This window comes from Sus scrofa, chromosome 6, assembly GCF_000003025.6.
Source record: "Sus scrofa isolate TJ Tabasco breed Duroc chromosome 6, Sscrofa11.1, whole genome shotgun sequence".
Taxonomy (NCBI): domain Eukaryota; kingdom Metazoa; phylum Chordata; class Mammalia; order Artiodactyla; family Suidae; genus Sus; species Sus scrofa.
The window spans coordinates 155,607,271-155,621,941 of record NC_010448.4 but is presented as its reverse complement, the minus strand read 5'-3'; the positions used below and the strand labels follow the sequence as shown (position 1 = coordinate 155,621,941).

The 14,671-nt window shown below is 42.1% G+C and overlaps 1 protein-coding gene across 5 annotated transcripts in view; it reads right to left on the bottom strand.

Moving 5' to 3' along the window:
- The window catches only part of C6H1orf168 (chromosome 6 C1orf168 homolog), a 117,819-nt gene that overhangs the window by 62,873 nt on the left and 40,275 nt on the right, over positions 1 to 14,671 (bottom strand). For 4 of the 5 annotated variants that reach the window (XR_002345173.1, XM_021096577.1, XM_021096579.1 and 1 more), the window contains exons 3-4: positions 13,195 to 13,356; positions 11,178 to 11,211 (exon numbers count right to left, since the gene is read on the bottom strand). Coding sequence is in view for 4 of the 5 variants with exons in the window: in XM_021096577.1 (XP_020952236.1) it covers positions 11,178 to 11,211; positions 13,195 to 13,356 (196 nt within the window). In the remaining variant the exon portion in view is untranslated. The remainder of the gene's footprint in view (positions 1 to 11,177; positions 11,212 to 13,194; positions 13,357 to 14,671) is intronic. The other variant, XM_021096578.1, reaches the window with a different exon arrangement.

Below are 14,671 nucleotides of genomic sequence, written 5' to 3'. Positions count from 1 at the left end.
TCCCCACTCATTTCTATCTACCCTAGTCATACCATTCCTAGTAGTTGTCATGATCTTGAAATCATTTTACTACTTTTAAAATCAGTCTATTTTGTCTCTTTTGCTCTGGGATCTTATACTGCATCACTCACAGCTGGGTTCCCAGTGACTAATACAGTGCCTGACACATTATAGGCTCCCAGTGGTCTGGGTTCTCCTCTGATGCCCACAGATATACTGAAAACTCCTACTACATGGACAGGCAGATGATGTCACATCATGAATTTTTTTGTTGTGCTCCTTCTCTGTGCAAGGCACTGTTCTAGACTATAAAGGCAAACAGGAGACAAGGTCCTTGAACTTAAGACTCTCATGGTCTCAAATAAGGCACAAAATAAACAACTAGAATAAACACTATCATTGGGAGCATTAACAAACACTAACAGAAGAATTAAGCAGTCTTATATACGGAACAGATAGTATTTTGAGAAAGGAAACATGAGCTATAATCAGGGAGGCAGGGATTTAAACATTTACCATTACTTTACACTATATTATTATTTGCTGATTTGTCTTTCGTCCCAACTAAAATATCTGGTCCATGTTTTCTGTTGCATTACCAGCTTCTAAAACAATGTCTGGCACATACTTGGAGTGTAATAAACATTCATTGAATGAATGAGTCCTATATCATGAGAAGGAGCCATCAAATGAAGATCTGGGAAAAGACCACTCTATGTGAAGGAGAAAGCAAGTATTTCTGCCTGGTAAGAATATGCTTGCTCTATCTGCAGAGAAGCCAAAAGGCCAGTGGGCCAAGGACAGTGAACAAGGGAAAGAGGGGGTTAGGAGAGGGGGAAAGAGTGGCCTGAAGGTATAAGACCTTCTTGATCCTGATTAAAAGCTTGGAATTTTTTTTCTTTTTTCTTTTTTGGTGGCCCTACAGCATTTGTGGTTCCTAGGCCAGGGGTCACATCAGAGCTACAGCTGTGACCTACACCTCAGCTGCAGCAATGTGAGATCCTTTAATCCACAGTGCCAGGCTAGGGATCAAACCTGTGTCCTGGGACTGCAGAGATGCTGCCAATTCTGTTGCACCACGGTGGGAACTCCAAGAGTTTAGAATTTTAAAATTCTATTCTAAGTGTAAAAGGGAGGTGAAGTGCTCAATGAGTAGTTTGGTTAAATATTTAATTCAAAGTGAAATAGGTCCACAGAAGAGGGGGAACAGAGGAGACTGTCTTGAGAGCTAAAATACGGACAAGCTTGTTGGCAGAGTGTCACCTGCAAGAAGCTAGACTAAAAAGGAGCAGAAAAAAGAGAAGATTTCATTTGAATCCACATCTCCACAAGACAGGAGCCCTCAAATTGCACAAATTAAGAACTCAAATTGTCCTCATTATTTAGCTTTAATATTAGAAGAATATGATACTGCATGCACTAATCAATGCAAACTATTCAGAAAGCAGAGTCTTGGAATGTTTTTTTATATAAAAGTTCATGGAAGGCAATTCATTCTATCTACCCATCTTTCTCCCCATCAGTCTGTTTATCTGTCACTACATTTGTCCATCACCTGCTTAGTCAGTATGAAATATTACTTGCACGTCTACTTTCTGGGGAAACAAAGGTGAAAAAGACAGATGATCCTTTTTACAGTGTAATAGGTATCTCCAAAAACCCCTCATGTTGAAAAAATTCTGAGACAGGACAGTGTAGCTGAAAATCTTTATAAAGACACAATTCACATCCTGGATAAGCTCTGTATTATCTTACACTTTAGAGCAAGTCATAAAACATCTCTGAGCTCCTGGTTTCTCCCCTACAGAATGAGCATATTAATTTTTCCCTCTTAAAGTGGTCCTGGGGCTCAAGTGAGTCTAACAGATGCAAAGGGCTGAGCAATACCCAATGCATGCCCAGCACCCAAAGGTTAGTTTCCACTCAACTTTTCTGAGTACATCTACTTACAAAAACAGGCTCCAAGTCTGCAAATTGTGATTGTCTGATTTCTTCCTAAATCATGACCTCTTCCAGTTTATCATCCAAATGCCACAAAGAGAAGGCATGGCTTAGCTCTAAATGCTTTCCAATGTAGCCAGCTTCCCTCACACAGATCTTTCTGCAAAGAGAAAATGAAATCCTAGGGCAAGCTTGAAAGACATTTTCCAGGCAGGAGAATGTCTAGGCAAAATTCGTAAAGCCGGTGACGAGTCTCTTAAAATTTGCCCTCTTTTGTTATAGGCAAGGATCCATGTGAATCCTCAGTAAGGCACCTGGGAGTGGGGTTGTGAGGCTGTACTTTGGAGCAGGGCTGACCAGGTCAGATCCCAGCACTGTGGGTCCAGTTGTATCTACCTGCATTACTTAACCTAACTCTATGAGCAGAGAGGCCGCTAACCAGTTCCTTCATGGGGTAGTCACAGTTGGGATTTTTTGTTTTTTGTTTTGGCCACACCCTCAGCATGTGGAAGTTCCCAGCCTTTGGATCGAACCCAAGCCACAGCAGTGACAAACAACAAATCTTTAATCCTAGGCTGCTAGGGAACTCCAGCAATCGGGAGTTTTAAAATCAAAGCATGGACACAAATAGAGGGCATAAGTCTTTGTCTATGGAAAGTGCTGAATACACAGGATCTTTAGGTGATTTCTGTTTAAAAGGAGGAATATTTAAAAACATGAAAGAAGAGAAAAAGCCTAAATGAATCCGCTGTTCCCACCACCCTTGCCCTTGTGAAAGGCAGGCCAAAGAGTGGCCTTGAGGTCTCCCTGAAGTTCAATTAAAAAGTTCTATGGAAAGTGCTGAATAAACAGGATCTTTAGGTGATTTTTGTTAAAAAGGAGGAATACTTAAAAACATTAAAGAAGAGAAAAAGCCTAAATGAATCCACTGTTCCCACCACCCTTGCCCTTGTGAAACAGTGGCCTTGGGGTCTCCCTGAAGTTCAATTAAAAAGGGATAATAAGAAGTTTTTGAAGTGGTTTGAGCTGAAGCCATCTTAATGGTCTGAGTATAAAAATGAATAAGGCATAGGCTTAAAAAAAAAAAAAGCCATCCCCTTATTTTTCTCCCAAAGCAATTCAGTTTGGTGTGCAGGGATCTTGGGGTCAACATTCACCTTTCAGATATCATTACGAGGTGCCTACTTTGCTGCTGGTCAATCAGAGCACATCTATGTCAGTCTTAACTAACCAAAATGCAGCCATTCAGGAAAGAGCACTGTAGTTGCAAACGATTTAAAAACCAGCCTTTAGAGATTCTGGTCTTACATGATCAAGGCAAAATGCAACACTTGTTTTGTTAAATAGACAACAATCTCCAATGGCGTCTAGGCAGGTCAGTCTTGTCCTGAGCAGTAACCATGTGCTGAGCACATAGTTAATATCAACAATGATGGGGGAGTTTTTGTCATGGATCAGCAGAAGTGAACCAGACTAGTATCCATGAGGACACAGGTTGGATCCCTGGCCTTGCTCAGTGGGTTAAGGATCCAGCGTTGCTGTGAGCAGTGGCTACAGCTCCGATTCATCCCCTAGCCTGGGAACCTCCATATGCAGCAGGTGCAGCCCTAAAAAGACAAAAACCAAAACAACGACGACAACAACAACAACAACAACAAAAAGCAATGACGGGAATAGCAAATCACCTACAAGCTGTGCCAGATTCCTCTCTTTCTATCCCATCTCACTCAACACAGCTACTCCAGGAATTGCTGGCTTTCCTCTACAGCATAACTTGGATCCATTCATTTTATCTCTATTTCTACTCCCCTTGTCCATGTCATGTTATTTCATCTCTCTGTGACTCAGCTTTCTCATCTATAACATCTGTAATAGTTTCATCTTCTTCTTAAAGATTGTCACAAATGGAAACATTTCTACATTTAGAACACAGATCCGTGTTAATTGCTATTTTTCATGTGATTATCATTGTCGCTATGGCCTCCTAGGCTGTCTGCTTATTTCCACCTGTTTTCCCACTAAAGGTATCATTTTTACAGCATCCAGATTGAGCTTTACAAAATAAATGTCAGCTCATGTCACTGCCTGGCTTAAAACTCCCCTTTGACTTCCCAAAGCATTTAGAACAAAATCCAGATTCATCCATGGCTCCCAAGAATCACATGGCCATCCCCCTAGTGCACTGTGTTTTAGCTGCGCTCCCCTCCTTTCTGGCTCCTGAAACTTGCGGAGGGCGGTTCTCCTTCAAAGTTCATGCCAGCTGTTCTCATTCCTGGCATGCCTCCTAGACCTTGCCCAAGAGGGTCTCAGCATTCGGGTCTCAGTCCAAATGTCACCACTCCAGAGGGGCTTTTCTTGACCATCCTACACACACTTTCACTCCCAATACCCCATTACTATTCTAATATGCTTTAAAATATTGTCTTTAGAGAAGAAGACTCACAGATAGAGAGAACAAACCAGTGAGGGTGGGGGAGGGTAATATAAGGACAGAAAAGTGGGAGGTACACACTACTGGATAGCAGACAAGCTTCAAGGATGTATTATACAGCAGGGAGAATATAGCCAATATTTTGTCATTGTACGTGAACCTTTAAAGGTGTGTGACCTTTAAAAATTATATAAAAATTAAAAAAACATTTTTTTCTTTATAACACTTACCACTATTTAAATAAGGACTACAGTTTTGTTTGTTTTGTTTTGTTTTGTTTTTGGACCACTATGTCATTTCTCTGCTATTATCATTATTTTACTTGAATGCTTTAGGGGAAGCGTTTATTCCCCAGAATCTATTTTTCCACATTGTCTAACACAGGTCCTAGACATGGTCACACAATATGCTCATCCCTAGAAGGTGCTTGTGTTTCCCACTGTGCATGGGGTAGAAATATCCAAAACACAAACACAAAAGCATATTCCAAAGTATTTGGTTGAAAGATGCCATACAGAAGATGGAAAATAGGCTCATATTATCTTTTAAAGACAGTCATAAAAAAAAATACAAAATTAAAAGTTCAGGAGAGAATCCGGTAGACTCCTGAAATCCACTCTTAGACTCTCAGGGAGAAACACTGGCTGAATCTTTTCCCTTCCTGAAATAAACTGCCATTCCCTGCCTTAGTGTCTGCAGTACCTGAGTAGAGATTCCCTGACTCAGGACTACCCTCTGACTTCTCCTAATGGCAGAAACCTCCTATTTATAGCTAATGAATAAAATATCAGCCGACTCTGCTAAGCACTGACAGAGGTCCAGGGCTGACTGCTGCTCTGGGATTAACCTGCTTTGCTCACACAAATAGAAGCTGCTTATTCAAGAGAGATGCTAACCAGCTCGGTTTGCACGAAAGAGTGATGACAAAGAACAATCTCCAAAGAGTCGTTTCACTGTTGGTAACTAATGAACCTATTCATATTCCAGACCTAAGAGGAAATGGAGAGGCCAAGGGTTGAAGAAGCTAAGACTCACTGAGCATCTTTGGTGTTCTCTGTGCTTTATACAATGTATCTCATTTAGTCTTTGTGACAATCAGTGAAGTAAATTTACTACATTCACTTTACACATATGCACATCAAAGTTCCAAGCTATTTCATGACTTGCATAAAATAGAGGAGGGGTTTGAACCTATGATAATCTGATTCCAGATATGTACTTGCTCCATTACACAATGCTGTTTAATACACAATATGGAGAGATTCAGACATAAAAATGGTCATTATAAATGCAATGAATTTCTAATAACAGAATTAAAAAATATATCCTGGGAATGTAAATTGGTATAACCACTGTAGAAAACAGTATGGGGATTCCTCAGAAAACTAAATATAGAACTACCATTTAATCCAGCAGTCCCACTCCTGGGCATATACCCAGACAAAACTTTCATTCAAAAAGATACATGCACCTGCATGTTCACAGCAGTACTACTCACAATATCCGAGACATGGAAACAAGCTTACTGTCCATCAGCAGATGGATGGATGAAGAAATGTGGTACATATATTCAATGGAATACTACTCAGCCATAAAAAGAACAAAATAATGCCATTTGCAGCAACATGGATGCAACTAGAGATTCTCACACTAAGTGAAGAGAATCAAAGTCAGAAAGACAAATACCATATGAGATCACTGATATGTGAAATCTAAGATACGCCACAAATAGAGCTATCTACAAAACAGAAACGGACTCACAGATATTGCCAAGGGGGAGAGGAGGGAGTGGTAAGAAAGGGAATATATATATGACTGGGTCACTTTGCTGTATAGCAGAAACTGGCACAATATTGTAAATCAACTATACTCTAATAAAATATTTTAAAATTATAAATTAAAAATTATATCCACAGAAATACAACTAAAACACAAAGACTCTTGTTTTGTGAATAATGGCTGAAAAGAAAGAGTTCGAGATTAGAGAAGAATATAGTCCCTATATGTTTTAAGAACTGTCATATAAAGGAAGGGGTAAAGACAGTGTCTACTGCACCAATGAGTAGTTCCTGGACAAACGGTTGAGAAACTACAGTAAGGAGGTCATTTTTTTTCCAGCCCAACTTGAAGGACTTTTGAGTAAACAAACAAACATGTGTGGGGGTGCATGTAAGATATTTCTTCTACTTCATACACTGCTGTATATAAGAGGACCTCAATGTATAGAAGAGTGCTTGGCATATAATAGATGCTCAATAAATATGTGTTGAATGAATAAAATCTGCTCCAACAAAGAAAAACACTGGACTCTGCAGGCAACAGGCTTCCCATCAAACGGTTTTTGAAGAGCCTAAGGTTTTGAGCATGGACTCCTGCCTTTGGTGAGAGGTTACATAACAGCTAAGCAAACTTTGCTGAACACTCCCTAGATGCGAGGTACACTAAATGCTTTACAATCATTTCATCTTACCTGTGCCACAAATGTGCGAGTTAGGATCTATCAATATCCCGTTTTACATAAGTAGAAACTGAGGCTTGCAGAGGGTGAGGCCTTTGTCCAAGGCTACATAAATTTTAAGGAGTCAGGCTTAGATTAAAGGTTCAGATGTTTGTTAACCTTCTGACTATAAAATCTGGCTACAGTAAATAACTGCCAGGTCCCCTTCCAGTAATGAGATCCTCCATATTCTATTTCTTTTTTCTTTCTTTTCTTTTTTTGTCTTTTTGCCATTTCTTGGGCCGCTCCCGCAGCATATGGAGGTTCCCAGTCTAGGGGTCTAATCGGAGCTGTAGCTGCCAGCCTACGCCAGAGCCACAGCAACGCAGGATCCAAGCCACATCTGCGACCTAAACCACAGCTCACAGCAACGCTGGATCCTTAACCCACTGAGCAAGGCCAGGGATCAAACCCACAACCTCATGGTTCCTAGTCAGATTCGTTAACCACTGCACCACGACGGGCACTCCTCCATATTCTGTTTCTAAGCTAATATCTGTATTGAAGATTAATACCATGAACACAGATGATGTTCTTCCCAAACAGGCACTAGTTTCCATGGATGTTGCATCTAAAGCTGCTCAGCATCATGGCATTTACTTGTTCAAACTAATTTCTTATCACTGACAAGATAAAATTCAAGATCCTTCCCAAGGCACTTAACGTACTTTAGGATCCAAACTCCTCTCTTACTTTTCCACCTCAGCAGACCCTCATCTGTTTATATTCCCTTCTTTATTGCTACCGTCACGTTCTACCTCTATACTGAATATCCACTGGTCTGTCCTTCGGTCTGTCTATCTATCCATCCATCCATCCACCCACCCACCCATCAACTACAAGTCAGGAATGTGGTTATGTCCGGCAACAATTCTCTACCCTTACCCACCTCAGTCTCACAAAAGGGGAAAAATAAGTAAGGCTACCTAATTCTGCTCTATCATACCAGATACATCTTAAGTTCTTTCTTTGTCCAAGAAGCCACCCTTAAATAGTCTTGTCCCTCTTCATCTCTTGTCTCTCACTCTTCCAGCACCATGGCCCATATCATAATTGTGGTATGTTGAGTCTCATTTTAGATGAGGTTAGGTTCTAAAGTCAGTGTGGAAGGACAGGAGAGAAATTGTGCTTGTAAATCCCTTAAGAAGAAGTTGTCATATTAGAGGCTGACTAGTTTCCCGATACTTGCCCATCACAGCATGTTTGTTCTCCATGTTGAAATGGATGAGAAAGAGTCCATTTAGCTTAGAGCCACATTGTGGGGAAAATGCAGATCTCACTGAACACTATAATCGCAGCACACTCATAATTCTACTGAGATGCTCACAGTATTCAAGGCATGAGGAAACCAAGACTGACTCAGAGCACAGCAGGATTGCACTGTCCCTTCAAACACAGGGACCCATGTTCATTGAGTAAGTAGTACAAATTACTGCCTGAGATGTCTAAATTTTTTCTTTCAAATAAAGCACATAGAAGGCTCCACTGACCTACCTTGTGCTGTCATTGAATGCTTTCAAATAGAGAACTAAACCAGGAGTTCCTGGAGCGTGTGAATTTTGTCTAGTACTGTGCAGTCAGTTCCTTGCTGAACAAGAGAGTTTCAATCAGTCCTTGGTGTACAAGATCCTCCATGACTTCATTTCTGTCTCTCTCTATAATCCCATCTCTTTCCATTCCTACTATACTTTGTATACTCTTAACTCAGCTAGCTCCAGGTTCCAAAAAAGGACATTACTTCACTGCCTCTGCCTATAGAGTCCTGCCTCAGGTTTTCTGACAATGTTTATCCTCAATTCCCATTTTAATTGTTTCATCTTCAGTGCTAGGTTGATCGAATTAATGCTCTTATTCTTGACCCCTTCCTGGATTGATCCCTGTTCATTGCCGTGTAAAGTTTCAGTGCCCTCCCTCTGACCCAGTCTTAGCAAACCTGCCTAAAGAGTCTGCAGCATATGAGCCACACCAGCTGAGCCCAGCCCAGATCACTTGAACCCACACTCATGCTGTATACTGTTGATGTTTTGTTGTTTGTTATATAGGGTTACCATAGCAATAGATAACTTACATGTTTTCTATAAAGACTTCCCTGACCTTCCCACGGAAAAGTGATCACTCCAAAATTTTGCAACCTTTGAAACTTGCGCCTTTCTCTATTACAAAATGCAATGCACTCTACTATTATAAACATTTAATGAAGTAATACATAACATGATTATTTTTATGCTATTTCTCCTTCTAACACTGACCTTCTTAGGAATAGGAACATCTTTGTAAAGGGGGTGATGGCTCTTAGTATAGCCATCATGGAAAACAGTATGGTGGTTTCTTGAAAAATTAAAAAAAATTTTTTTTTTGTCTTTTTAGGGATGCACCCGTGGCATATGGAGGTTCCCTGGCTAGGGGTCTAATCAGAGCTGTAGCTGCTGTCCTACACCACAGTCATAGCAACGTGGGATCTGAGCCGCATCTGTGACCTACACTTCAGCTCATGGCAGCGCTGGATCCTTAGCCCGCTAAGCAAGGCCAGGGATTGAATCCACGTCCTCATAGAGGCTGGTCAGGTTCGTTAACCACTCAGCCATGATGGGAACTCCAAAAAATTAAAAATTGAACTGCTGAATGATTCAGCAATCCTACTTCTGGGTAAATGCCCAAAGGCAAGGAAAACAGGATCTCCAGGAGATATCTGCATGCCCATGTTCATAGCAGCATTATTTTTAATAGTCAAGATGTAGAAACAACCCAAGTGTTCATCAGCAAATGAATGGATAGATGTGAGACACATACGATATAAAATATGTATCATATATATTATACATAGATGTGTAATGTGATACATATAAAAATGTGATATATAAATGTATTGCAAATGTGATATGCACATGTATACACACATGGAATATTATTCAACCTTGAAAAAGAAGGCCATCTTGCCATTTGCAACAACATGGATGAACTCTGAAGGCACTATGCTAAGTAAGATAAGTCAGAGAAAGACAAAGACAACTATGACATCATTTACATGCAAAATCTAAAAAAGAACCCAGAACTGCGAAAGCAGAAAGCAGAATGGTGGCTACCAGGGACTGGGGAGTGAGGGAATTAGAGATGTTGTTTTAAGAGTACAAACTTACAATTAGTAGATAAGTCAGTTCTGGTGATCCAGTGCGCACCAGTGATTACAGTAAAAGAAAAAAAATACTGTATTATAAATTCCAAGTTGCCAAGAGACTAGATTTTAACTCTTCTCATCACAAAAAAGAAACGATCATGTATGTGAGGTGATAAAGGTGTTAGCTAACACTACATAATTTCATAATTTTGCTACAGACGTAAATGTACAGAATCGACTCATTGTGCACCTCAAACTTAAATAATGTGATATATCAATTATACCTCAAATAAAAAATAGTTTGGGCACACCTGGGTTGGAAGTATGGCTCTGCAAGTGGCAAACTTTCTGAGCTCAAGTATCTTTCGCTGAGAAACGAGGAGAGTGGCAGCAACTTTGCAGCCTTCTTGAGCAGAGGAAGTGAGAACATAGGTACGAAGTAGCCAGTTGATGCATAACACATCACAGGCCTCAGCAGATAGTATTTGAATGCGTGAATTAATGGCCTGATGCTCCCACAGCAAACGTCTTACAAGTGCACCCTAACCATAAGGTCCATTACCAATTCCTAGCATCACCCCAGCTGCGCACAGCATTCTGCAGCCTCTAATCAGATGTATCACTACGGAAGCTGAGGTTTCCACTTACTGAACTTAACTGTACCATAAATAAAAGGACCTCAGAGGACCGTCTTCACAACTTAATGCCAGCAGGGTTGTTAAACACGGTTTATTTAATCTCTCGTTTAATTGAAAGCTGCAGTTTGTTGCTTATAAATCTGCTCTTCCTGCAGCCCTTCTGAGAAATACAGACACTTGGTGTGTGCTTATCGCCTGCCTGCTTTTAGACGGTCTAAGCAGCTTCGCTGATGGGCCACACTCCTGCACAATTACGAAACTGCGCCTCAGGAGTTCCCACTGTGGCTTGGCAGAAAGGAATCTGACTAGTATCCATGAGGACGCAGGTTCAATCCCTGGCCTCACTCAGTGGGTTAAGAATCTGGCATTGCCGTGAGCTGTGGTGTAGGTCGCAGACGAGGCTGGCTCTGGCCTTGCTGTGGCTGTGGTGCAGACTGGCAGCTGCAGCTCCAATTCTACCCCAGCCTGGGAACTTCCATATGCCGTGGGTGCGGCCCTAAAGAGCAATCGATCAATCAATCAATAAAAATAAAAAAGTAAGAAATGGCTCCTCACCTCTCTGGAGGTAGGTCGTCTTCTTCCCCAGCTGCTGCAAAAGCAAGATAAGGGTAGAAAAGAAGTGTGAGCGGCAGCCTGTTGAAGTGAATTGTTTGTGACAAAATGGGATGGGGGGGTGGGCACCCTGCCTGTACCACAAGCTGCCCCTCCCCTGCTGGCACCCAGGGCCCAGCCATCCTGCACACAGCACTCACCCACCCTTTATGGTGCTTATTTATGAGCACAATCTCTTGTGCTAGACTTTGACCTCCTGGAGCCCTGGAACTCCTATGGGGTTTACCTGCTAATCCCTTGTGTCTATCACAGGGCCGGGCAAGCCTGGCTGCTCAAGGCATGCTTGAAGCAATGATGACAGTGCCTTTGCTGAGCGCTTACTGACATACCGAGCACTGTTCAAAGGCTTCCCAGGCCTCATCTCATTTCTCCTCACACTCATCCCATGAATGGCGTGTTATTATCAGGCCCATTTTACAGATAAGGACAATGAGGCTCAGTGAGTATTGTGCCTGAACTTACATAACGAGTAGGTGGGGGAGCTGGGGTTTACAAAGCCAGTTTTATTCCTGAAGACTTGGCCATTGGTTCTCTGTTCTCTGAAAACCTTCTCTTTCAAGAAGGTGGTTTGAGACCTGAATTATTTAATGTTTATAAAAATGACACTTAGCCTTCTCTGCTGTGGAGGTGGCCATGTTATTAAAGGACACTTAGCAGAGCTCTATTTCTCTCTATAGAATTTTCTTTTAGGATAAGACTTAAGATGACACAGAGCAGTGATTCTTAAAGTGTGGTTCCTGGTCCACCAATATCAGCATTTCCCTGGCAGCTTGTTAAAAAGGCAGATTCTTAGGCCCCAAACCCAGATCAACTGAATCAAAAACTCAGGTTGGGCCCCGAAAGCTGTGTTTTAACAAGTCCTCCAGCTGACTGATGCACGCTATCATTTGAGAACCATGGAGTTAAAGAAATTTCACCCTGAGGTTGCCCAAAGCAGTCAAATAAGAATCACTGAGAATCACTGAATGGAGGGAGTTCCCACTGTGGCTCAGCAGTAACGAACCCAACTAGTATCTTTGAGGATGCAGGTTCAATCTTTGGCCTTGCTCAGTGGGTTAAATCTCCAGCGGTGCCATGAGCTGTAGTGTAGGTCACAGATGTGGCTCAGATCTGGCGTGGCTGTGGCTGTGGAGTAGCCCAGCAGCTGTAGCTCTGATTCGACCCCTAGCCTGGGAACCTCCATATGCTGCAACTATGGCCCTAAAAAGTAAAAAAAAAAAAAAAAAAATCAATGAATGGAGAATTCACTCTTTCAATGTACCATGCACAGGCACTCGTGGCCACAGTGTGATAAATGCTAGCCCAGCACTACACATCACCCCCAAGTGTACACAGACCTCAGGTTTCATGAGAGCAAACATAAGCCAAGGTGTTTCCAGTGTCAACAGGATCAGGCTGTGGTGGGGCAAGGAAGTTCCCTTCACATTCAGAAAACCACAAAATAGCAAAGCTGGCTGGTTTGGCTTCCGAGAATGCTGCAACTCCTGGAAAGGACTAGTCGGGGCAGGGTGGAGGCCCTTCAATTCATTCCTGCAAGAGGCCCCAAGGGACCCCTGAGATCAAGGGTCAAGTTCATAATGACTTTCCTCTCTTCCTTCCCTCCTCCTCTTCTCCACTGGTTGTGCTGACAACACAGGCTTTGTAGGAAAACAAAGACTCTCTGCCTCCCTGCTCAGCTACTTATGGTTTTCTTCCTCTTGGACAGATTCCCAGGGATCAAATGCAATGCTCTCAGGGGAAGTGGGCTGGCCCGGAGCGATAAGGGGTCATTTCCCACAAATTTGTCATTTCACCAGCAAGCTGCCACAGCCTCAATGTGAGAGTAAGCAGTGATGAATGTCCAGCCCCATGGACAAGCACTTCGGCACCGTCCCCTGGGAGCTGATGCAGAGAGGGAGGTGACAGGGGGATGCTGGCATGGGAGCCGTGACTCCTGCTGGCTGGCTGTGCCTTTGCTTACCTTCCCTGTGGGTCTCGGAAACAGCAGCTGCCCGGCTCCAGAAGGCCTGGAGGTTCACAACCGGGGGCTTTGGCGGTTTGGGGGGAGGAGGACCCAGGGACTTGAGAGAAGGCAGTGGCTTGGTCTTGGGAAGGCATGAGTGCCTAACATCCGGCTGTTTCTCTGACAACAAATAATCCAAAATGCAGGTTATTATTATTGTCATTTCATGGCTGGCCCCAGTCTCACTCCCCTCCCAGGTACTCTCCACCCAGTAGCCGGAGCATCCTGATCAAAAATGCAAACCTGACCTTGTCACCATCCTGCTGCTCAGAGGATGAAGGCTGATTTCTTTAGCCTGACATCCACCCACTCCATCCTCTGGCATTTCAACACGACATGTCTCAGTCAACATTTCCAGACTCTTTTCTTACCTCACTTTACCATCCTACTTCCCCACCTTAAGCCTCAACATCTTTCAATCACACAACTGGCTTCTCAGTTTTCCAGATTTGATCTTTTTTCTGTAATTTTTAAAAATTTTATTTTATTTTATTTTATTTTGCTTTTCAGGGCTGCACCTGCAGTATATGGAAGTTCCCCGGCTAGGGGTCAAATAGGAGCTGCAGCCACTGCCCTACATGACAGCCACGGCAACACAGGATCTGAGCCACGTTTGTGACTTACACCACAACTCACGGCAATACTGGATCCTTAACCCGCTGAGTAAGGCCGGGGATCAAACCCATATCCTATGGACGCTATGTTGGGTTCTTAACCCACAGAGCCACAATGGGAACTCCCTGTAGTTTCTATTTTTTTAATTTTTTTATTGAAGTATAGTTACTTTACAAAGTTGTGTTAGTTTCAGATGTATAGCCAAGTGATTCAGCTTTATATATATATATATGTATATTTATAAATGAATATAACAAATTAATTAATATATATTTATATACTTTTTCCGATTATTTTTTATTATATGTTATTACAAGTCCAGATTTTTTTTTTTTTTTTCTGCTGCATGTGGAACTTTCCAAGCCAGGATCAAATCTGATCTGCAGGTATCTATGCCAGATACTTCTTTAATGATTTTTTTTCCATCATAGTTGGTTTACAGTGTTCTGCCAATTTTCTACGGTACAGCAAGGTGACCTAGTCACACATACATATATATATTCTTTTTCTCACATTATCATGCTCCAAAATAAGACTAGATATAGTTGCCACTGCTATACAGCAGCATCTCATTGCTTATCCATTCCAAAGGCAACTATGCCAGATACTTAACCCACTGCATTGGGTCAAGGATCAAACCAGTGCCTCCACAGAGACAAGCTGGGCCACAACAGGAACTCCCTAGCTTTAATTTTAAAAGCATTAAAAAGCTCTCATATATCCAGGATTTTGTTCATGCCATTCCTGATTATGGAATGCTGTTCCCTTGCTTCGCTTTGACTCATCCTTTAAGGCCCTGCTCCAAAGACACCTCCTCTAG